General features: G+C 29.9%; 1 protein-coding gene across 2 annotated transcripts; it reads left to right on the top strand.

Moving 5' to 3' along the window:
- On the top strand, positions 1,151-7,487 carry LOC109720071 (protein S-acyltransferase 8-like). 2 transcript variants are annotated; one of them, XM_020246960.1, is made up of 5 exons: positions 1,151-1,428; positions 3,331-3,516; positions 4,963-5,296; positions 5,765-5,958; positions 6,521-7,487. In XM_020246960.1, the coding sequence occupies exons 1-5, from the start codon at positions 1,390-1,392 to the stop codon at positions 7,010-7,012; spliced, it is 1,245 nt and encodes a 414-aa protein (XP_020102549.1). In that variant the 5' UTR covers positions 1,151-1,389; the 3' UTR covers positions 7,013-7,487. The 2 variants fall into 2 exon arrangements, with proteins under 2 accessions (XP_020102549.1, XP_020102541.1); XM_020246952.1 differs by having other exon boundaries at positions 4,963-5,268; positions 5,725-5,958.

A 25,676-nucleotide genomic window follows, 5' to 3' on the forward strand; every position in this document is an offset into this window, starting at 1 on the left:
ATATAATTAACAATATCCACTATAAAAATAAAAAATATCAATCACAATTCGCAATAAAAAATAAAAGTTTCAAATATATGCATATTAAAAAAAAAGTTTACTAGACTTATAACACCAACTCAAGAAATAAGAGCACTAATTTATTCATAGTTGATTTTTTTTTGATAAATATATTATTTTTTAGAATTATTTTTTAAAAATATAAATAATTTTCGAGGCTGATTCAGGCAGATTAAGAGCGAATCAAGATTTTTTCTATTTTCTCTCTCGAATCAGCCTCTGATCATAAAGATTATTCCGTTTTCAATTTCGAAGCTATTTATTTTTTTTCATTTACTGTTCCATTCGAAGCGATACCCGAATCCATTTGCACTCCTAGTGGCGGCATTGCTCTAGTAGGTGGTGCCCACCCTTTTAAGTAAAAGTATATGAAGAGCCCCTTAATGGTAGACATTTTTGAAATTGCTCTCTCAACTTTAATTTTTATTAGGATCCCCTCACCTTTTAATTTTTTGAAGTTAGAAAAATTTTAAAACTTTATGGTTCTATTATGTATTAGCCATTAATTATTTTAATTTTATTTTCTAACAAATAATTAAAATTATTAATTTTTGCGCACTTAGAAATTCAAAAAAATTAAAAATTTTTTAAAAAGTTGCCTATAGTTGAGGAGTCTCCATACAATTTTAGCATAAATATATTAATATTTTTTTCCTGTCTTTTCTTTTATTTTCTTTCCTATTTTCTCAGCCTTTCTTGTTTTCTTTTCAAAGCACTCAATTATTTTATGAAAAAACTTTAAATAATTTTAAAATTTGAAAGCTAAGATGTGTCAATCAAATGTTTCAAGCTGAAGGGGTAATTTCAAATTGCCTATAGTTTTTTACAATAAAATATTAATATTTCTTTTTATTTTTCCAATTTTCTCGTGCTATTTTTTACCTTCCAAAGCAGTGAAGCACTCAATTATTAGTTTTTTGAAAAAAAATTAAGTAATTTGCAAAATTAAAAATTTAAGGGGTTTCAATCAAAAAGATCTAAGCTGAGGGGGCCATTTCAAACTTTCCTATAGTGGAAGGGTTTCCATACATTTTTACCATAAAATATTAATATTTCTATTTTTTTTTTCCAATTTTCTCAGCCTATCTTTTTCCTTCCAAAGTACTCAATTTACACCTCACTCATTCTCTCTCCCTCTCTCTCTATTCGCTCTTGGGCAACCTCTTTTCGCCATCGAAACCCCCACAAAAGTGTGGAAACGAACGAACACCTTCGATCCACGTTTAGGGTTTGCTCCTTTGGATTCGTAAGAGTCGTAGTGGATAACATGGAGGAGCTCCAAATCCTCGACTTGTTTAGGGGCTAATCGCGGCGGGGCTTCGATCTTCCATGGCGAAGCGCGTGTACCAAGTTTGGAAAGGGAACAATGTAAGATTCTTGACGCATTTTGATGTTGATGTTGATGTTGTTGTTCTCTAGTTTTAGGTCGGATTTGGTTATATTTGGAGACTAGGTTTAGTGGGGTTTTGTTCTTTTTAGGGTAGGATTTGTGTTTGGTTTGTTTTAGATTAGTGGGCTTTTTCATATATGATCACTATTTGATTACTTAAACCAATTGGTTTGTTGGGGATTTAACAGGTATTATGTTGTTTAATTAGGGATGTTTACTATTATTTAATGTGTTATGTCCTCTCAATTGCACTAATTGCAACTTCTAGGGTTCCCTTTGTACATTTTTTTTGCTTTACCTATCTGTTATCTTGTTGATTTTACATAAAATTTTTATGAATTTTGTTATGGGCATGTTCCTTTAATGTTTATAATAATAACTGAAGAAGAAGGAAAAAAGAAATTGAGCCTCATTAAGGTGGGTGTTATTTTGCCACTTATAGTTGGTAGTATTTATTGGTTTTGGCCTATATAGAGATATTTAACAAATGTGCTTATAATCTCTCTCAAAAAAAAAAAAACAAATGTGCTTATAGGTTTTGACCTATATATGATTTTGCCACTTTTCTAGGTGTAGGGCTAAGCTAATTGCTAATCCAATTTCAACTTAATTACACTTTCTTAATGCATCTTTCCGTGAAATACATGCCTAGAATTAATTTTTTATTACTGTAGTGTTTATTTAATCAGGGTTTTTCTGGTGAAGGTTATAACCACATTTCTTCTAGGATCAGTCATTGCAGAGGATATAAAATAATCGACAACATTATAGCGTCATGCTCCTTTGGGGACCATATTAATTTATTTGATCATATGGACAACTTTATGAGGGCATTATAACCAACTTAAACTATGCTAATTATGCTTCATCTAGCCTTTAAAGCTTACCATGCCAAGTAACTTCCTGGCCACTATTTGCATTAGCAGTGGATCTTCTCAATTTCGGTCACAAGTAATGTAGGGTTTCCTTTACTAGAAATCAATTTTCCTATTCTCAAAACTTATTGTATATTCTCTGATGGCACCAACAAGTTAAGCCTTATTAATATAGGCCCATCCAGTTAAGGAATCTACAACATTCTGCTTATATAAAACTTGTTGATTATCTATATATGTGAATGGCAACTTCTATTGTAGTGTTGCCGGCATTGCACTGCTATGATGTCTCAGCAATGTGTGTGAGGCTTTGATTGTGTCTTATGTTCGGGAGTTTGGACTTTGGTGCCATAATCATATATTTTGTAATCAAATTTTGCTATCATCTGGTGTCTATATTAGTATTTTTTATTCTGGAAATTTTTTTACCATAATTATAGTTAAGCTGATATAAAAATCCTAAACAAGTTTTTAGCACCTGGGTTTATCTATCTAGGGGGCATTTTGATGAGCAGCTATTGTTGCTAATTAACTTCCGATAAGTTGTTCTGCTTCTCTTCCATTTCCTTGGCATTTTCTATATAATAGACAATGAAGTATTATAGGATTTGTATTTTATTTTTCTTTTGTTCACATATATCCTATGAATGGATTTTTATACTGTACCAAATAGGCAAGATTATGGAAATATCCATGCAATGTTAGTTTCATGTATGCTAAGGGTGGCTATGCAAAAAAAAAATCTGTTTTAGCATATATAACCCTAGCATGGCCATGAATGTAGATAACTACAGTTTTAGGGACACATGCAAACACCACCTTTGCAGGGGTACTCGTTCAATTTTGTGTGTTTGCAGGTTGTATTTATGCAAAACTTAATCTTATAATCTCTCTCTGAGCAAGAAGTCCATTGATAGTATTATGACTAATCACGAGTTTCAAAACTTCATTATGTTTCACAATAATTTGAAATTTTTACCCCTTCTCTTTTTCTTTCTTCTGCAGAGGTTTATCTTTGGTGGCAGATTGATATTTGGACCAGATGCAAAATCACTTTTTATCACCATTTCACTAATTGTTGTTCCTGTTGTGATCTTTTGTGTATTTGTTGCAAGAAATCTCCTTCACAAATTTCCAGAATATGATGCGGGATATGCTGTTCTGATTGTTGCAATAGCCTTTACAATTCATGTTAGTAGTCTTCTCCCATTTAAACATGTCGATAAATTCATAGAAATTGTTTCTTATTAACTTATTTTTTATTGTTCTGTATGATTAGTTAAGCTACAATATTGTATCTATTGTTTTATCTCATTTGACTAAGATGTTTAAAACTTATTCATAGGTTATACTAATACAAATCTAGTCTCTGAAGTTTTACTCGTAGTTTTAACCAATGTTCCAAAAAGAAGTCCTGTGGCCGTATACGTGGCTCGGACCATAAACCACACTGCATATGTCATATGTGGTGCAGTATGCGATCGGACAACATATGCGGCTCATATGCGGCCATATGCGGCAAGCGGTCGCATATGCAGTAAGTATTTTGTTTTTAAGGTGGGATTAAAATATAACATTCAATGAGATTGTTTGATTAATAATTATACATATATGTATGACCATTTCCATACAGGTTTAATTAATAATAATGTATATAAATGCAATTATCTTTATATAAATATAACCTAACTATTTTTTCTTCTTATTTTAGGTATTATTCCAAATCTATCTAATAATTATGTTTAAATATTGATGAATAATTTTGTTGTATGTTCGATGTTATTATAGTAATTTTTTTTTAAGTGTTGGCCTCTCAAATGATGCGAATGACAATTTACTCAAAAAGTTAGTATTCTTCATAAAAGTTTAGCATACTGCTTTTTAAAACATTAATTTTTGTTCGACATTTTTATGATTTTGCATCAAAATTTTATTTATTTCTATTTAATAATTAAGAGTAAATTACTAATTGTTAGTTTAGTGATGCATGTGTGCATATGAGCTCTTTTACTTGTAATTAATTATTTTAATTTGTGAATTCTGAATTGGTATTTTGGTTATTTAGCTTTGTTAGGAAGCATTTATATATGGTTTTAATACCTACAAATAATTTTATACATGGACCACATATGCGGCTGGATACTGCATATGCACTATGTTATAGGTAACTGCATGGATACTGCATAACACTTTTTGGAACATTGGTTTTAACTATAACAATGTTATCCTTTAAGTTTGTAATGCATAACAATTAAGTCCTTCTATAACTATACTGTCTGAAAAAATGAACCAATAATTAGCAGCATCATTGGACTTAGTTTGGTTAAAATAGAAGTTTTGGGAAATAATTTGAAATGGGAGTCAAACCGAGGGATTACATGTAGATTGGAACTGAGTTTGATATCAAAATCGGAGTCAAAACACGTCGGAGATTAAATTTGTAATTTTCCCAGATATTATTGACTCATTGTTGCCTTGTATTTTCTTTCTTTTTTCCTTTTCCCTTTTTTTTTTTTTATTAGTAACCTTGTTTTTGTACTCTAAAGCTGATGGACAGCTATCATAATATATATTCTTTTGGCTGTTATTTTATTTGGCAATAAAAGTGAAATCTACCCTTGTTTTGTATTATTCTAGGTGCTGCTACTGCTTTTTCTTACTTCATCTCGAGATCCAGGTATTGTACCTCGTGCATCACATCCACCAGAGGAAGAATTTTCGTATAATACTTCAGCCCCATCTGAGATTGGTGGGAGGCGTACACCTGGTCTACAATTTCCGCGAATAAAGGAAGTAATGGTTAATGGTATGCCTGTGAAAGTAAAGTACTGCGACACTTGCATGGTCTACCGGCCTCCTCGTTGTTCTCATTGCTCCATATGCAATAACTGTGTGGAACGCTTTGATCATCATTGCCCTTGGGTGGGACAATGCATTGGACAGGTGCACTACATCATTTTCTGCCTTTTATGTAAGGATTTTGCATTTGTATCCCCCACAAAATAATTTATTTGTGTAAGTAGATAATCTTGCAGGAGTATGCATGTAAATATCTCTTTACTGTAGTCATAGTATGTGGAGTACTGGCTATTAATCTCCTGGAAAACTAGTAAGATCGAGTCATCCCGCAATGTAAATTACATCTTGTTTTCCAGCAAGTAGCTTATTATGGTGAGAACACTAAGCTATTTCCTTAAATAGGTTTGGTTTTAGTTTTGGTTTAGCTTACTCAAAACAATCTTTTGGTTTAGTTTTATGCCATTCATTACTCAAGTCAATCTTTTGGTTTAGTTTTATGCCATTCATTCTTTAGAAGCATTCATTCTTACCCACTTTGGTCTATTAGATTTAATAGACTGATGTGCTTCACTTCTTATACTTTTTCTTGTTTTTGTGCAGCGTAACTACCGCTTCTTTTTCTTATTTGTTTCTTCGTCAGCTCTTCTCTGCATTTATGTGTTTGCAATGTCGGCATTATACATCAAGATTCTCATGGATGAGGATTATCCTACTGTTTGGAAGGCAATGAAAGAGTCTCCAGCATCTGTGGTGCTAATGATATACTGCTTCATTTCTCTTTGGTTCGTGGGTGGTCTTACTGGTTTCCATTTGTACCTCATTGCCTCGAACCAGGTCCGCTTTCTTTATGACAAAAATAGAGTGATTGTATTTTCCCCCCCCTTTTTCTACTAATTACTTTTTTGCTGAATTGCTTTCCCTGTTCTTTGGGGTGAATGTTCTCACATGAATGTGTAATTTGGATTTATAAAGCCAAGCCATGATAATTCTCGAGCCTTTTTAATTATGCACTGTTGTTTTTTCACTACGAAAATTATTTGGCACAGTGTTATATGTTGACAAAATGGCCAATATATTGTAGATGCTTGAGGTGTGATTAGGATATGAAATATAAGTTGGTACTATTGTACCCGCTTACATAATAACCTGTTTCTATGGTAAGTGAGCTTATTTCTCTTAGTATAACTGTATTTGTAGAAGCTTTAGGAAAACTAGTTTCTGTGTTTTTTTGTTTTTTCTAAAATATTGAATCAGACAAATGAAAGAAATGGTTCTGAAATCCATATAGATTTCTTATTGTACATGTCATATTAAATTAAAATTTTTGCAAGTAATGCAAACTTATTCATTCCTCAAGTTTCCTGGTCATAATAAGTGATTGTTTTGGTTTCCACAGACCACTTACGAGAACTTCCGGTACAGAACCGACAACCGTCATAATGTCTACAGTCGAGGTTGTCTTAAGAACTTTCTAGAAGTCTTTTGCTCCAAGATAGAACCTTCTAGAAACAAGTTCCGTTCCTATGTACAAGAGGAAGTCGCAAGGCCTTCTCCTTTCATTCAGAATAGGGAGATGGTGGCAGAAGACGAACCCCCTCGAGGCCCACGTGCAAAGGTCGAAGACGATCTCGAGATTGGTGGTGATCTTTTGAAGATTTCACGCCGTCATCACTTTGAGGATGTGGATGAAGAGCTCAATAGCAGAGACAGAATGGTCAACTTGGTATCAGATTCCGATCTTTCTGTTATGGATACACAAGGTCCTGTTAATAAAAGGGAGGAACGAAGAAGTGGAAGTTGGAATATCTTGCCCGAAGTTCTCAGTGCGAGCTCTTCACTTTCTGAAGCTGGAGTTGTGTCCAGAAAGGAAGAACTTAATCAGCCGTAGATATATTCTAAAACCAATTCCATATCTTGTATCCTTTTGAGGCGAGAAGAAAAGGCAAATTTGAGGAGGAAGGAATGAAGTACCATGGAGGTTCTTCCACTCGACAGCCTTTTGAGCTCTGTATGTGCTCTCGGTTTTCCAAGTTCGTATTTGCGTTAGTTTCAATTAAAGAAGCGGAGGAATTTGAAAGCCATGCCAAGTGCTCTCTTTTCTTTTATCTTGATGCTTGTGTTTGTAGTGTTTTTTTTTGCAGGTGTTTCACAATTCTTTCTGTAAAGCCCTATTGCAGGATATTCAGAATGTTATGTATTCTTCTTCTTTTTCTTCATCTTCTGTTGCTTCTTTTTTCCTCTGATATCAAAACATGTCATGTATGTATTTCTGCTCATTTCAGTTAACAAGGAAGAAGCTTGTAGATTGTTGATTTTCCTTCGAAGGCATCTTGAATAGTTATATGTCTATGCCCTGTCAGTTCTTTTTCGGAAGTTTAATCTAAATTTCCATACTTATATCGTAATACCGGATATAGTAACAAGTGATCACTTTCATAGAAGCTCATCTAAATTGTGCATGGATATTGCGTTGCTTTTCTGCCCCACAACATTGCATGCCAGATGTCTATTGCGGGAATGCTGTTTGTTGTCTTGCTCTCTTTCCTCTTCTTGTCCATGATCATTCGGAAAATTAGGATGAATATCTAGGCCAATGTATTTTCTGACATGTTTTGTATAAGTTGCTGATCTATGTTGATTTGCAGGGAAACTATTCATCTGAGTCAACTTGATTGGTGTGTGATGGCTCCTAACTAATGTAAGTAATGCACGTTTTGTGTTTTCGTTTTTGCTTCTCCTCCTCTTTTTTTTTTTTTTGGTATTTGTGCTGTGTATAAATTTGCTTACTGGATAAAAAAGTACTTAATGAAAACGCACTATGGTGCCTAAATGTTGTGATAGAAAACCCATTGACTACTTTATTCTATCTGACTAAGACCCACAATTTGCTGCAGTTGTTATCATGGAAGTAGTCGGCTGCCGTGACGATGCCGCCCGACCCACTATCCGACATGTTACAGTTTTCAACGGGTTATGTGCGCCTGATCATTCGAGGTGGACTTTCGCTGTAGCGGTCGGTTGACTTTGAAGGTAAGAAATGTCTTAAGTCTGGTATCTTCAGTTGACTTCATTTTCAAACAAAATTTGGATACTTCGCCACTTGCTTTGTTGCGCGAATTCAACTGTTAGTTATTTGTTGGTTGTTTGCTACAGTGACGTATTTATTGGTGGAGTTAATGGATTCAAAGGTTTGACGTATTTATTTCATTAGTCAATACGTATCCATAGAGAGAGATATTATAGTACCAATGATGTGATATAGTTTAAATTGTTTGATAGCAACAGTTGTGACCACAAATTGCCATTCCCATACGTTACTCTCACTGATCATATTTTTTGCAACTGGATTCACGGAGTTGAGCTCACAAAAGATTTTTTTTTTTTTTTGAAAAAAAGCTTTTTGTTGTTACCTTTGATTGCTACAGCCACACAATTTGGGGCTTGTTTGTTCCAAGCTTTTGCTCTGCTTCTCTTTAAGCTGTAGTTTTCTAAGAAAGAGTGTTTGGTGATAAGAAAGGTCTACATCTTCTATCTCAGTTGAGATTTGGAGATGCAAAAAAAACAGAAGCTCCAGTTTAGTCCTGCTGATTCGGAATGTCAACTGGTCTGATTCGGATTCGAAGCGAATTTTTAAGAACTCGAACCTTAACGCGATGGGTTTTGAAAATTCATATCCAAATCCGAATCCGACTGAAAATCCAAAAATCCAAATCTGTACCGGAAAAATACAATTTGAAGTAATTATTTTTCTTTCTCATATTTCAAAACATATAATAATAAAATTTAAATTTTTAGAACACAAATTTAAATATAGTATCGAACATTCATGTATATGTGTGTGTGTGTGAGAGGCCACTATAGTATTGAAATTATATACGTTTGCTTTTGGACCCTTGGATATCTAGGATTTATTAGTCGGTGGTGGTAACAGTATGGATCCAAGAGTCAAAAAGATTGAAGTTGGTGCTTCCAATAGTATCGGAGCTCAACTTTATATATATTATATTGTAAAATGTATTCGGGTTTAGAAGGTTCCGGTTGAGTATGGATAAAATTCATATCCTTGTACACATCTGTCGGGTTTTCGTTCTTTATACTTACATTCGAAATCATGTTTATTTAGCATTAGATAAATCTGTCCCATTCGGATTCAGATTCGGATGAAATTTTGAATATTCGTACCCATTGACTTTCCTACTTCTCATTCAGTTATAAATGATTTGTTGTAGAGAGTTGTTAGTGTGGGGGATTGAAAATAAAGAGCCTTTCGATGAGCACAGCATTATTGAGGAGCGCCTCAATGAAATCTTATTAAGATGGCTTTGTGAGCCGTATGATTCACTCTATGCTCGAATCTTAAAGCTATGTTCTCCTAAAGTTCTCTTACAAGTATTGTTTATAAATAACAGTATTTTATTAAATAGGGGCAATTTTAAATATATCCCTCAAAATTATAAAAATATCACAAGTACTCTTTCAAAATTATCAATATCAATATTATCCCCTATAATTCTATATGTTATATCATAAATGCTCTTTTGTTCAGTTTTTTAAGGTTTAAATTACAAAATAACCTATTTACCCCTTATAATAGTTAATTATCAATAATTTATAACTTTAAGTTTAATTTATATCACTTAGAATAGTATTTTTATTTCCCAGACACAATAGTTCATATAAAAATAATCAAATTAAACTATAAAAATATACATTTGAAATAAAAGTATAGCAAGATAAATCAAAGATAAAATAGAAAACTATCAAACTATATATAACATAATATAAAGATTTAAAAAGTAATCAAAATAAACTATAAAAAGACAAATATGAAAAAAAAAAACTCATAATAATATAAACTGAAGCTAAAATAAAGAATTTTCAAACTGCATCTACAACAATCTAAAAATCTTAAAATAAATCTAACCAAAAAATATCTAATTCTTCCATTTGTAATTAAACAGATAAAATGGATATATACTAATTAAATGAAATAAAATAAAAATATATTAAACTAGTCAAAATAAAGACATATTAAAATAATTAAAGTAAACTAGAAAAATACTTATAATAAACACATAGTATCTTGGTAATAAAATATGTATTATGACAGTTGTAAGAGTGAGAGGAGTAATAGGGGTATTTTAGCCATATTTTTTTTTTGAAATACAGGTAATATGGATAATTTTGATAATTTTATTAACTTTTAAGATTATTTTTGATATTTAATTTTTGAAGGGTATCTATATAATTAGGGATGGGTGAGAAGGTCCCTATCAAATTAACCCTAAATGGTGTTGTGCCTTATAACAAGATTAAACATACTTGAAGTATAGGATTGAATTGGAGGGAGAGTTCACAAATTTACACATAAAAAAGGAGAAGGTCACAAGAAGCCCAAATGTAAAATGGTCCCTAATGAAATAATATAATTTTTCTAAAAAATTCATAGGTTGAATAAATTTCAACAAATATTTTATATCTTTTCGGGAGGTAAACCATTTCCCTAAAAAGTTTGAAAAAGATGTTGTCAAAAAGTTGCACATTGAAAATTGAGCTTTGAACTCACACAGTCAATTTTCAAGTACTTGGCATGATTGAGAAACAGATTTTTTTCTTCTTTTTTTTTTTTAGCCTTTTAAATTTTAATGTTGGGTTAATTGCACCGTTACTCCCAATCTTTATCTTATTTTCATTTTGATTCTACTATTTTTTTCCCCTTATATTTAGGTTCTTAATCTTTATTATTTATTTCAATTAAATCCCACCATTGAAAATGCCATTAATTATAACAAAAACTGTCACGCCAATATTTATCATTTTAATGTCGTACCAGTGTCAAATTTTACTACACAGCAATTTTTGCTAAAATTAACAATATTTTTAACCAGAAGGGGCTAAATAAAGATAAATAATAAAAATTAGGGACCTAGTTATTTTTAAAAAAAATTTGGGGATCAAAACAAAAAAAAGATAAAAGTTTGGGAGTAACAGATCAATTAATCCTTTATATTAATCTTTATTTTTTTTTTTATTCCTGTGTCTTTCAAAGTGTAATGATTCTTTTCCCTGCCGAATATGTGCCTATTTCAAAGTGTTTGATACGATTCCCACATCTTTCTCGAGCAAGCAATATTGACTATGACATTACCTTAGTTTTTTTTTTTATTAATATATAAACTTTTCTACTTAATTTTTGTCCCAATTTAGAAGCCCTAGAAACTTCCTCTTGTTTTTTATACTTTTTTTTAACCGCAGTAAACTATGTTTTTTTGAATCATTTTATCTTGCCTTTTGTAGCATCCAACTAAGTCAAAACTTATGGCTTCGTGCATAACACCTTTTCACGTGATGGGTGCGTCTGGTTCGGATTATCTTAACAGGATTACAGATAATTCTGCTATGATTACTATATTTGATTCATACAGTAAGTAATCTTATCAGTAATATATATAGTATTACAAATGGTGCAAGATTATACCGAAAATATTACCGAGCGGGGTGAGTATCATGTATTACTGTTGGGGGTTATCTTGCATTTATATAAAATTACAAGTTTATCTCCGAACCTCCAAATTCTCTCAATACAACATTTTTAAAATTTTAATTTTAAGTTTTTAAATTTCAAGTTTCAAGTTTCAAATTTTAAATTTTAAATTTTAAAAATTAGAAATTAAAAATTAAAAATTTTTAAATTTCAAAATTTAAGCTTCAAATTTTAAATTTTAAATTTAAATTTAAATTTAAATTAAAATATTAAATTGTATGTTTTTATTCAGATTGAAAATTTCAAATTTAAAATTAAAAAATAAAATTTATAATGCAAAAATTAATATTTAAAATAAAATTAGTAAAAATTTTGAATTTGAAATTTTTAAATTTTAAATTACAAATGTTATTTAAATTCTGAATTTTAAATTTAGATTTTATTTTTTATTTTATATATATTTATATTTATATTTTAGATTTTAAATTAGAAATTTCATATTTATATTTTAAATTAAAATATTAAATTATAGTTGTTGTATAGATGTGTGGAAAGTTTAAATTAAAAAATTAAATTATTTAAAATAAAATTTGGTAAAAAAATATTGTTTGTAAACAGTAAAAAAAAGTTTACGAAATATAACTAAGGGCAATTTTGGAATAGACTATATTTTATTGTCTAAATTACTAAATTTTATAGCCAGAACCAAACATAGTAATGCTATAAACACTACAATCTAGTATTACACTACTGTATTAAACCAAACGCACTAATGCACCATCAGTAGTAATCTTATTTAGAAATTCAAGATACCTGGATATATCGAAATACTTTGTAATATAACATAAACTCGAACTCGAACCAAACGCGCCATAAGGGTAATTTTAGAATTGATTACACTTTGTTGTCTGAATTACTGAATTTTATAAATTGAACCGAATATAGTAATATTATATACACTGTAATCCAATATTACATTACTATATTAAACCAAACGCGCTAATGCAATGTCAATAGTAATTTCATTCAAAAATCTAAATATCTGGATATGTCGAAATAATCTGTAATATTACATAACACGAACCAAACGCGCCCTATGAACTTTCCTTTTGGTTTATCATAATTTTATTTTATTGCCATGTGATTTAAAAAAATTATATTTTAATTATTTTATTTTATTTTTATTTTATTTTGAGACAAAATAGCAAAGTAATATTCTTTGCAAACTGCATGATGATAAATACAAATTATACAATGAAAAAATGCTATAGCGTATCATCTGTCGTAACGAAAAAGTATCACTTTATTTTTTGTTCAACAGTAGCTTCGAATGATGAATAAAAAAATAAAATTATATAATAATTGATGTAATTTTTTGACCCCTACAATGGCAAAGTGAGAACACTTTAAATTATAGAGAAGCAAAGTAAATACATACTTGGAGCAATAATTTCTTGTTAGTTTAAAGATTGGTTAATTTATTTCATTTTGAGACAATTGTTGATTTTTAATTACAAAATTTGAATGCGTTGTTTATCTTTACGAATTTAGTTAGCATATTTTATATAATTGATGCAACTATAAATTCACTAAAATAACTAATTAACTTAAATTTTATATCAGAAGAACAATCAAATCATTTAAATCAAACGGAATGACAAGCTGGGTAGTAAAATTAAAATTTTGTAAGATTTAGCAGAAGAATCAAAATGGTTTATAGTTCAGATATGTTTCATATGTTTTTACCAATATAAAAATATAAAACACCATTTTCTATAGCTTTAATTGAAGATAAGGGGATCTATTAAACTATTTGATAAAATTTAAATAGTCTAATTACTAAAATTGAAAGTTTAGACCTCTCTTTACAAAAAAGCTAAAGTTTATATTCTATCAATCAGGCTAAAATTATTTTTAATTTCTATAATCAACAAATTATTGTTAATAAATATTAATCAACAACAATAAAATAATTACAAAAGAACAAAAAATTACTAGCATTATTCGCTTATTCTCTGATATAGATAGAGATCAAGCCGCAACTGGAACAATACGTACGGTCTATGGAATTGGATCTGAAAAACGTGCTATACCTTAATAAAGAAAAAAAAGTAAAGAATATATATATATATATAGTTTTATTTTATCTTTATCCTAATCTAGGAATATATTATTATAGGACGTCCTCTTTATTCCCTCCTCTGCTTTATTCATAGTTATGGTATATGGTATCCACGTCATTTCATGCATAAGATCATGTCTGATATATCTATAGAGTTCAGCTACTATACTATCAATAGCACAAAATATTTTATGCTACTAAATTTTTCGCTGTTAGATTTACCCCTTAAACCATTTTCACCCATTAGATTATATACTATTCAATCAACCACCCACTTAATCGTAAAATACCACTATCATCCTAACTGCACATTTATTTATCCAAGGGTCGAAAAGTTAATAGTATCAATGACTTAGTGCTATTAATAGCATAGTATTCTAGTTCTTTGTATATGCACACATATATATAGAGTAGGTCTTTTGTGCTATTAGAAGTACGGAGACATCTGTGTTCCTATGTTATTTTCGATGATGGAGCTTTCGAATCGACAGTCGGCTGCATCAGGCTTGATCTAGCGTATTTAAAGTATCCAAAAAAATAAATTTTATAACTTTTCAATATCATTTACCTAGCGATTGAAATGGTTCAAAATTAATAACTTTTAATGGTTGATGTATATGGTTTGCAAGCTTAACGATGTAGAAATATTCAAATCGGATAAAATTTTGATAGAAAATTTTTTATACTATTTACTGCAAGATCAATATCTCTGATCGAAAAATTTTAGTACTATATCATTACTTTTCGTGAGATTTACCGAATTGAAAAAAGAGTTAGAAAAATGCTTTGATTCTCTTATTTATCTAACCAAGAGATTCATGAATTACAATCCTGATACATATCAATACAAATGGTTCAGTGGGAAGTAAGAATTTTCATAAACATTTTAGAAGATTTCGTTTCTGAATAGAAGTAGTGTTCAATCGATTTCGTATTAATCAATATTTGATTGATAGGGACGACTCTATCAAGAAATTAGATTTGTTTAAGTCACTTCGTTTCATTTTATCCCAAGTCACTTTCATTTTCTTTGTGAGTATCGCAAATATCTCCATTCACTTATCCAAAATTCGCATCTATAAATTGAGGATTCAAATGATTAACTCTGCAATCAGTTGCTATAATCAATAAGGGTTCATATTGTTTATTTGAATAGACGAAGACCCTTCTTTTTTGAACTTTGGCTTTGTTATAAATAAATATTTAAATTTAATTTTTTTTAAAAAATAAAATATATTTTTGATCTTCAACTACAAGGCACGTGGCACTTTGGTTTTCAAAATTTAATTTATTTTAATTTTTAGTCTGAAATATTTTAAATTTTTATAAACGAGGTCCTACAACTTAATTTAGTAAGCTGAAGTTTACTCATTTTTTCTTTATTAATTTGGAATTGCATGCGCATGAGTGGCATTCTGTAAATAATCCAAACACCAGGGCCAAAAAAAAGCAGCCGACATCCAGGAAAAGTCACGTGTCCACTTGTGTAGTAGACTCAATCCATGGGGGAGGAACATAAAATAAATTAAAAAAAAAACTTCAAATATTATTTATGTGATTTTACGCTTTTTCATTTTCATACCATATGATTTAAAATGCATGACTCTAGTATCCCGTAGTGTCTTTTTTTTTTTTCGTTGTTCTCTCGGTTAATTTTTTCGTTAAATCAGTGATAACTATATGGTACTAAAGTAGATATTCAATAAATCATAAGTGGGGTATCTAAAGTTTTTTTGTATATAATTTAACGAAAAGTTAAAAGATGTGCTGACGAAAATAAAAAAAAAAAAATCGGCCACAGGGCACTAAAGTGATACACTTTAAACTACAGAATAGTAAAATAAGAAAATGCGAAATCTCATAGGTGATATTTACAAAGTTTACTCATAAATAAATAATAAAATTAATGCGCCAAAAAAGGATAAAATTTATGTGACATGGCGTGGGTGTGCGGGAACTATTTATTATTTCAGGGATCAAATCGAAAATGACACTCTGAATTATATAACTGCAATGAAATATACGATAAATCAGCATTTATCAAATTTTTTAAAAAAGTTAGAAAATATAGTTTGAACCTCTTATTTCTCAAATCCAAAGATTTATAGATGGTCTAATGTGAGCAACAATTTCCAAAAAAATTTGAAAGATTTCATTTTTTGAACATAAAAATTACTTGAAGTAGTGTTCGATTGATTGCGTATTAATTAATATTTGATTGATTGGTTCGAGGCCATCGACGAATCGTTTTGTTTTTTTCTTATTTTGTCCTTAGTCACTTTTTCTTTTCTTTGTGAGTATCGAAACTATTCCCATTTTTAGGTTCTGAGTCATAGGATTCGTATCTATGACTCGAACGACAAACTCCGCAATCAGTTGCTAGAATCAATAAGTGTTCAAATCGTTTACTCGAATAAAGTGAAATAATTTTCTCCTAAACTTTGGCTCTCTCATAAATAAAATTTTAATTTTAACTTTTTTAAATAAAATATACTTTTGACCTTCAACTACGAAACCTATGATTTTTTGGTTCTTAAACTTAAATTTATTTTAATTTTTAGCTTAAATTTTTTAAATTATTATAATCAAGTCCCACAAACTAATTTAGTTAGCTAAATATTGATAAATTATTAATGTAAAACTGATATGAAAATACTGCAATTTTGATTCGACAATAATTAAAATGTTATATCACTTCTATATCTGTAATTTGTCAACATTTAGTTAACTAAATTAGATTGTAGGATTTGATTGTAATAATCAATATGTTCAATTCAGAAATTATTATAAATTAGAATTTGAGAACCAAAGTATTATGCGCCTTTTAGTTTAAAGGTGCAATTTAACCTTTTTGTAATTTCTCTTTTCAAGTGAACTTATTAATTGTATAACCAAACGTCATGCACGTAATCCTAAAACACTTTAAAGTATAATTTTTTTCCCTCTAATTTTGATAACTATGCATAATGATGGAAGAATAGATCAAATCAAACTTTAATTTTAATTATTTTTTAAAACGTTAGATACAAAAAGAAAAAAAAATTATGTTTTGCCCTTATAAATTTATCTCTGCAAAAAGCTATATATATATTTTTTCTCTCTCTCTCCTTGCCTTCGCCATGACTTGTGTGGCATACGTACTTCATTTTCGCCGCGATCAAGGGCTTCGCTATCGACGTCGCTGCCGTTGTAGGTCTCGTCATCGCCATGGATAAAGAGGAGATGATGAGAAAGATAATGAGACTGGATAAAGAGGAGATGGTGAGAAAGATAATGAGACTCAACATTAAAATACAAATTTTATATATATATATATATATATATATATATATATATATATGAGGTAAAAAGGTTATTTTATTTCTTAACTAACTGTGGTCAACTTTTTTAACTCATGATTATTTAAATTTTGGTAACAGAAGAATATATTCACAAACGAAAGGACTTTTGGATGGATAAATCGGATAACTTAAGTTTCTTACGTATAAATTTGTTATTTGATATTTTTGCAGGAAACCAATGCAATTATCCCTTTGTTTGTATCGTCATTGACCATGCAAAAAGTACATATAGGCACACAAATTAAGTGTCCTTGTGCTTAGCATATTATTGGATTCATGCACCACATTATTCAAACCATTAATTGAATAAAAATTTTTCAACGAAAAAATTAGGGGACCAGTTGGCAAAATAGAATTTGTTTTCTTTTCTTTTTTCTAAAGCATTATTGGGTGGCGCCAAAAAAAGTCGGTGGGTTGGTTCCTCACAAAAGTATGAGATTTTTTTTAAGAAAAAAAAAATCTAGTTTTTTGTTTGTTTGTTTTAAAAAATTAGTTATTTTGACTTTTTTTTTGAGGTTTTATAAAAAAATTAGTGTTTTTATTTTTTATAATTTTTTTGAAAAATAAAAACATTAGTTTTTCATAAAATATGGAAAAATTGAAAAAAAAAACTAGTCTTTTTTAAAAACCAAACAGATAGAAAACTTAAAAAGAAAATTTTTTTTCCATAAACTTTGAAATCATGATTTTTTAATTTTAAAATTTGAATGCGTTATTTACTTTTACGGATTTAATTTGGTTAGTATATTTCACACACTACTCGCAACTATAATTTATTAAAATAAGTAATTAGTTTTGATTTTAAAATCAAAGGCTTATTCAAATCAGATAAACTGAAAGCTTATATAGTAAAATTAAATTTTTAAAAGATTGAGTAGCTTATTCAAAATGGTACATAATTCAGATAAGTTTTGTACGTTTTTACCTCTATTTAATTAATAGATTGAATATAACTCATAAATGTATGCACTTAAAAAAATGGATGATTGGATCAACAAAGAACCTTTTTTCTTAATTTTTTTTAATATTATAAATATATTTTTAACAAGTCCATTGACAATTAAAAACTTTTTTAAAATGAACATATTTGCGAAGCTCTGATACCATGTATGTGTGAACTATCATCGAGCAAAAGCGTGTGTATAGTGTGTGTAAATTATAAAATTATGTTAATATATATTTTTTCACTTTTAAGCTACGAAAATAATCATAAACAACAATGAAAGATCCATGTTATTATTATTATTATTATTATTCACTTAAGTAATGAAAAGTACTAATTAAAAATAATACCTTTCAAAAAAGAAAATAATAATAAATATAAGTGTGAAACTGAGAAACTTCCTACGTACATATCTCCCTTAATTTCTCCGCTACATTTGAATAGAAAATAAAATAAAATAATAATAATAAAAACACAAGCAAATTGGATTTGGCATATATATATATATATATATATATATATATATATAGAGTGAGGCTACTATGCTATCGGAAGCACGGAGCCTTCCGTGCTTCCAGCTCGTTTTCGATGTTGCGGCTTTCGAATCGTTGATCGGCTCCGTTAAACTTGATCTAGAGTATTTGAAGTACCTAGAAAATAAATTTTATGATTTTATGATATCATTTGCCTAGTGAACGAAGGGGCTCANAATAAAATAAAATAATAATAATAAAAACACAAGCAAATATATATATATATATATATATATATATATATATATATATATATATATATATATATATATATAGCACATTCAATATTATTATACGATAAGGTTTGATTATTGACTCAAATATACAGAAATTGTTTGGTTTAGTTATTCAATCTCATTTCTTTCTATTTTCATGCTTTATTTGAATTTAAATGGCTGAAAAATCAATTTTGATCAAATAATATACGTACAAATTATTTCATGCAACAGGAGCATTCGTAAGTCGTGCACCGTTCCTTTAACTGTACTCTATAATCTAAAATATCGATTTTATAAGAAAATGTCTAATAATAGTAACGTCACAGAGATTATTAGGTGAATTATAACACGTTACACGTGGACATAGATAATAAAATAACATACATATAAAAATGGAATATTAGAATATATTATATAAATCGACATGATTTTACTATATATGTATATATAAAAACAATCTTATTAAGAACTTTTTTCGACAACGTATGAAGAAATTGTCTCTGAGCGTCCTTGCTGTATAACAAATACCGCCGTTTCAGAAAGTACCGTCATATGCATATTATTATTAATTATTTAGACGATTTAAAGCATTAGAATATATCTCACCCATGTATAGCGTAATCGTTGGTATATACGCGACGACTTTTTGTTTGCCAAAGCTCCCTAGTATGATGGTACTAGACTATTTTGGAACATTTTTAAGCATCGTAATTATCGAACATAAAATATTTTTCCTGTAAAATTATTAAGAAACAACCCATAAATATTGTTAACATAATCTATCTTATACTTTTATCTAACTATCTAATTTTCTAATAAATGTGACGTAATTTAGTGAATGATAGAGATTGAACTATGAGGTTAAATAGATAAAATATGAAAAGAACGGTGTGCGAATATAATGATTAATGCACTATGTCCATGCAATTAATAATGTTAATTTCGATAAAATTATGGCTAGGACGAAACCATGGAGTTGGTTATGTCACATTGGGTTATGAAACCATTTTAGGCATAAATTGTAATACTTTGGTACAATTATTTGCATGAGATATTATTAATATTTATTGAATTAAAGCTTACTAATATTTAATTGTAGCATCACATTTTATTTATATGCTTTATTTACATTTGGGACATGCACACTTAATTTACATTTAGTAATAAATAATTTGCATCAAAATCCACGAGGCGATTATTTATAAGTTATTAAGCTAAAAAATAATTTTAAGAGAAAAAATTATTATTATCAGTATTAAAGCAGTACGGCATTGAATGGGATTGAGAGATGTGTGATTTTGAATCAAATCTACTTTATTAGATTATTAGTTAGAACAAATCAAAATTAATTAATATTTTAATATTTTCAAAAGAGAAACGTGGACAACGCAGCTTTACATATTTGGCATGTGACACACTTGTAACTAAAAATATTGTTATTAATTATATTCAAAAACATGAAACCACATTTGTACAGTAATAAGATGGATAGTGTCATTAATTAATCTAACCATTAAAAAAGGGTAAATTGCATGCACCTTATTTGCTAAGTTTTACCCTTTTTTTGCTGATTATGCTCTACATTTTATTTTAGTTAAGTTTCAACCATCTAAATTTTTATTAATTTTAATGAACTAGGTCACGTTGACTCTAATAAAGTCATGCTTACTCATGTAGATCACGGTCGTGGTTCAGTAACCTTTGGTTAATCTCGCCGATATTTTTTTAAAATTTTTAGAAGAATTTGGTGGCTCGTATGCTCGAAGTTTAGAACATTAAGTGCTCGAAAAGCGACGGCAGGATTGTGGTAAAATTGGGCTAAATGTGATGGGCACGAGGTTAGGGGCCGAAGTGAGAGAAACTAAGTAAAGATTAGATACTAATGGTGTAATTAATTTTAAAAATTAAGAATCTAAGTATGAAGGGATTTTGACTATTTATTTTGCATAACATTTATAAATTTAGTTAAATTTAATTGTATATTTTAAGTTAAAATAAATTTTAAATCTGTGTTTTAAATTTAAGTGGTTATCGTTGGCCTGAGTATATTTCTTTGTATTGATTTATTTTCTAAAGTTAATTTTTTTCTAAGTATGTTTTCAATTTAGTTAATTATACCATAAATATTTTTGATATTTGTTCCATAACATATGATTTTTTAAATTATAATCAAAATTTAAAAATTTGAATCAATTTTTAAATTCATCTTAAAATTTGAATTTAGATTTAAATTTATGAATCAAACTCAAAATTTAAATTTAAAAATTGAAGTTACTATTTGAATTTAAATAATTATTGATTTGATATGTCACGCCCCGGATTACCATGTTTCTCCGGGCACGCCAACAGACTCGCCGTATACATAGAAATTTTTTGGGCATACAAAGCGACAGCTGTATCTGTAATCACATCATAGCCACAACCAGAAGTATAGAGCTGCTAAACGGAAAAATATATAAATAATATAAAAGGGTTCCAGTACATACAAAAGTCTACAACCCAACTCACTCCAGTGAGTACAACGACACTATAACAATATGTACATAAAAAGCCTAAAACCAAAAAACTATCTCTGGATAGTACTCCTTTAGCACGGCGACAAGACTGGTAAGGATCTAACTCGCGACTCCCTTCCCACGGTACAAGTCAGCAACAGCAGCAGCCGCAGGCGAAGGCTCTGTAAAAAGATGTCAACAACTGAGTGTGAGAACTACTATAAAACAAGTAGTCCTCAGTGGATACCATCACCAACCTCAACGGCTCACCCACTAAGTCTACAGAAATATGCATAAAGGATAGTAAGGAAAGTTGAAAAGAAATCTATAGTTACATGCCACTCTACTATCACTAAATAGTGTTGTATGTAAATATAATATGCATCTCACTGACCCAATCTCACTAGGGACTGTGATACACCGGTCCCGTCTGTCTAACTACACCATACACCACCCCGTGGGCAGCCGGCGGAGAGCAATATCCAAACCGAACTACTACGATATCAACCCAAAGCAAGATAGTCAGACTTCGGAACGGCACTCGTGGGCGCGACTCAACCGAGTATGCAAGCGTGTCTCTGCCGAGCTCAATCAGGCTCTCACAGGCTATAGTCAAAGCAATAGGGTCAACTGGTCTAACAACCAAAATTCACATGCCCTTGGCACAATCTGATGCAAGACACAGAAATCTGGGTCCACCGTCAACTGCGACGGCATCTGACAATACAAAACAGTCTATACTCTACTGTAAAACGAGCTCGGTATCTCAGCACGAGAGTAAATTCATTCTACACTAATCTAGGTATCCATCGCATCCTAACAGCGACGATACAAAAGAACCACAGCTTCTAAAACTAAATCTGGTAACATTTCATAAATGATAGTGTAGGGTTCAATAGTCTTCTACTAAGTCAATTCCAAATCCAACATGTAAAACGAATCTAGAATTTAAAACTCCAACTCAGATTTCACAAAAAACTATGCAAATCGGTGAATTGAGCGACTAATATGATACCACACATGAAATACATGTGCTGACAAAAACTCGGCTTAGGAGGAAATCCGACGATTTCGGTAAACTTCAACCCACCTGGAAATACTCGTCCAACCACGGCGAGAAGTCGAAAGAAGGGAAATCCACGCGCTCGCCCGGCCTCCAATGGTGCAACCGCGACGCCCCACACTCTCGGACGGCCCTTCGGAGCAACGTCGAAAATCACCCGAGCTCAAGCCGCAACCTCCACCACGAACGACGTCCAAAACTAGAGAGAGAGAGGCAACAACAACCAAAAAACCCTCTCTGAGCTCTCTACAGTATATAAAAGTAGAGGATAAGGTTGAAGTTATCGACACATCAAAGGACCAAACTATCCCTTTCCTACTCAAAAATCTAGCTGGAGTACCGGTACTCCACTTGAATACCGGTACTCGGGCCTTCAGCCGGCAGCCTCGCGCACTGGGTACCGGTACTCACTCGATGCAATATCGGTACTCGGGCTCGGTACCGGTACTCGACAAGTCGGTACCGTACTCAGCATCAAATACACACCAACTCGAGAGCATCCAATTCTGTAATCCACTGTGGTACTGGTACTTCTCTCCGGTACCGGTGCTCAACACTGAAATCCTGCACTTTACAGATTTCAGTGACAGAACTTCACTTTCGTGTCGCGTTGAGTCCGTTTTGCATCTATTTCGCGCCAAAACGATTCCGACTTGTTCCGACACTCTCAAAATGTATTGACAAGTCTTAAATACTGACATCACCTAGGCCTCTAAACACCAGAGACACTACATGATAGGTATATTTTAAGCTATTATATTTTTCAAATCAGGTTTGTTTTTAGTTAGTTATTCTATTTATTATTCCATCTACCAATTTAAAATTTTCTATCTATTTTTTGAATATAGTATATGTATTTTGAGCCTTTTTTAAACTAAATTAAGCAATTTAATTTTAAATCCTTTCATTTTGTACGCAAGTAGATGTGTTTTGGGAGGGTGTTAATATATTCTTCATCTTGTAGATATCGATCTTTCGGATAACAATTTTTTATTTGGATACTTTAGAGATACAATTTTTTCTCCTATTAATTTAGATCATAGACTCTTTGATAATTATAGTCTTTTGTTACGTTTGAAAATTGAATGATTAGATTTAAAGATTTGATGGGTGATGAGTTGTACTAATGAGAAGAGAGTGAATTTCATTTGTATTGTGATTCCATTATTTCTTTACTATTAATATAATTAATTTATAGAAATAATAATATCTGATAAAATAATTTAAACTTAAACTTGTCACACTGTCTCCAGCTTAATTAATTAAGAAGAGTCTTTTATGTAACAGTTATGTCCCATAATATATAGTGGGTGTTTGGGCTCAGTTTTTAAAAAATAATTTTGAATACAAAAGTAATTTTTGGTTTAATAGAGTGTTTGACAATCTCATTTTTAAAATCTGATTCTAATTTTCACAATCAGTTTTCTGCTTTTCAAGGCCCAAAATAAAAAAAAACAACTAGAATCTGTTTCTTTAAACCTGATTCTGATTTTGGACTTAAATTTTAAGCTTTAAACTTCAATTTAGATTTTAAATTTCAAATTGTAAATTTAAACTGAGATTTTAAAATTTAAATTTTGAATTTTGAATTTAAATTTTTAAATTTTAAATTTTAAATTTATATTTAAATTAAATTATCAAATTATAAAACTTAAAATTTAAAATTTAAATTATTTTAAAATAAATTTTAGTAAAAAAATTGATTATTTGCAAAGAGTAAAAAAAATTTGCCGAACAGCTTTATAAAATCATTTCAGAAAAATCGCTTGTTATCTAAACTTACTCAAACGTTCTATAATTTTTAATCAAAATTAATTCTTCAAAACAAAATTAATTATACAAAAATTATCTCTTCAGAATCTAGATCAAACACGCCCATACTCCAAACTAATTTTATGTGCCACTATAAGATAGTAAAGAATTTGATTAAGGATAATTATATAAATTTTATTAATTAATAAGTTATCAAGTAATCGCAATAATTAATCAACGGTAGAGATCAAAAGGACAATTGTACGTACGATTTGCGGGAAATTGATTTTAAGCTTCTTACGTACAATTTCCAATAATAAATATTATTAATTACAATTGATAATTATTCGCTGTAATATTTTTTTTTTTTTCAACAAATAAGACTCATTGCTATAAATCTCGCAGTAATAAATGGCTAAATAATATGATTTGCATTATCACAATAGTACAAACTGTTATGATAAAATATATAATAATATATAATTATTACACTGAATGTACTCATACATATGAACGTACAATGGGTGATTGATAAAATTACTCCAATAAAATAAATTTATTTAAAATAACTGTTGCAAAAAAGACCTGCATGCAAATATACTCTCTGCAATGACTAATATAATTTTTCTTCGCTATGGCAGATTAATAGAATTAGTTTGATAAAATTTTTACTTAAAATAACTGTTACAGAGAAGACTCGCATAGAAATAGACTCTGCAGTGGCTAGAATAATTTTTTTCTGTGGCTAATCAATAAAATTAGTTCGATAAAAATTCTACTTAAAATAATTATTGTAGAGAAAGCAAGCACACAAATACGCTCTGCAATGACTCGAACAAATTTTTTTTACTGTCGCTGAATGATAAAATTAGTTTGCCAAAAATTTTATTTAAAATAACTGTTGCAGAAATGACTTGCGCGCAAATACGCCCTACAACGACTAGAATAATTTTTCATAATTGTGGCTAATTGATAAATTAGTCGGACAAAAATTTTATTAAAATTTTATTTAAAATAATTGCCACAAAAAAGACCTGTATAGAAACAGTGACTATGTCGGCAGAAAAACTTCCGTACAAAAAAATTCGAATTCAAATTCAAATTCAAATCCAAACCCAAACGCAAATTGTTCTCTCACTGTCATAAGCCACTTTTTTTATGTCCGGGTCCATTCCCCCTCTGAAACCTTTGTACCCTCCATTCTCGATCGTACGGTTAATATTTTCTGAGTATTCCAAATCTGGTCAAACCCTTAAAAACAAATGTCAAATGTGAACGTGTTCATATATATTCCACATGTCCGTATATTTATTTATTTATTATTTATTTAAACATGGTATTAATTAAATATGTTACGTATTAATTAGGCACCGCACCGGTGGAGACGCACCATTTATTCTTCTTTATTCTTTGCGGCTCTCCCATTTGAATTGACCCACGTTTTTAATCTCTCTCTCTATAAATATTTTATAGAAAAAACTACAAATACTTCATTGTGGTTTCATTCTTTCTTATTCTAGTATTCTGTGGTTTAAAGTTTATCAAGTAAGTATCATATAGTTTCGTACTTTCTCACTTTAGTATTTTGTGGCTTAAAGTGT

The sequence above is a fragment of the Ananas comosus genome, linkage group 1, assembly GCF_001540865.1.
Source record: "Ananas comosus cultivar F153 linkage group 1, ASM154086v1, whole genome shotgun sequence".
Taxonomy (NCBI): domain Eukaryota; kingdom Viridiplantae; phylum Streptophyta; class Magnoliopsida; order Poales; family Bromeliaceae; genus Ananas; species Ananas comosus.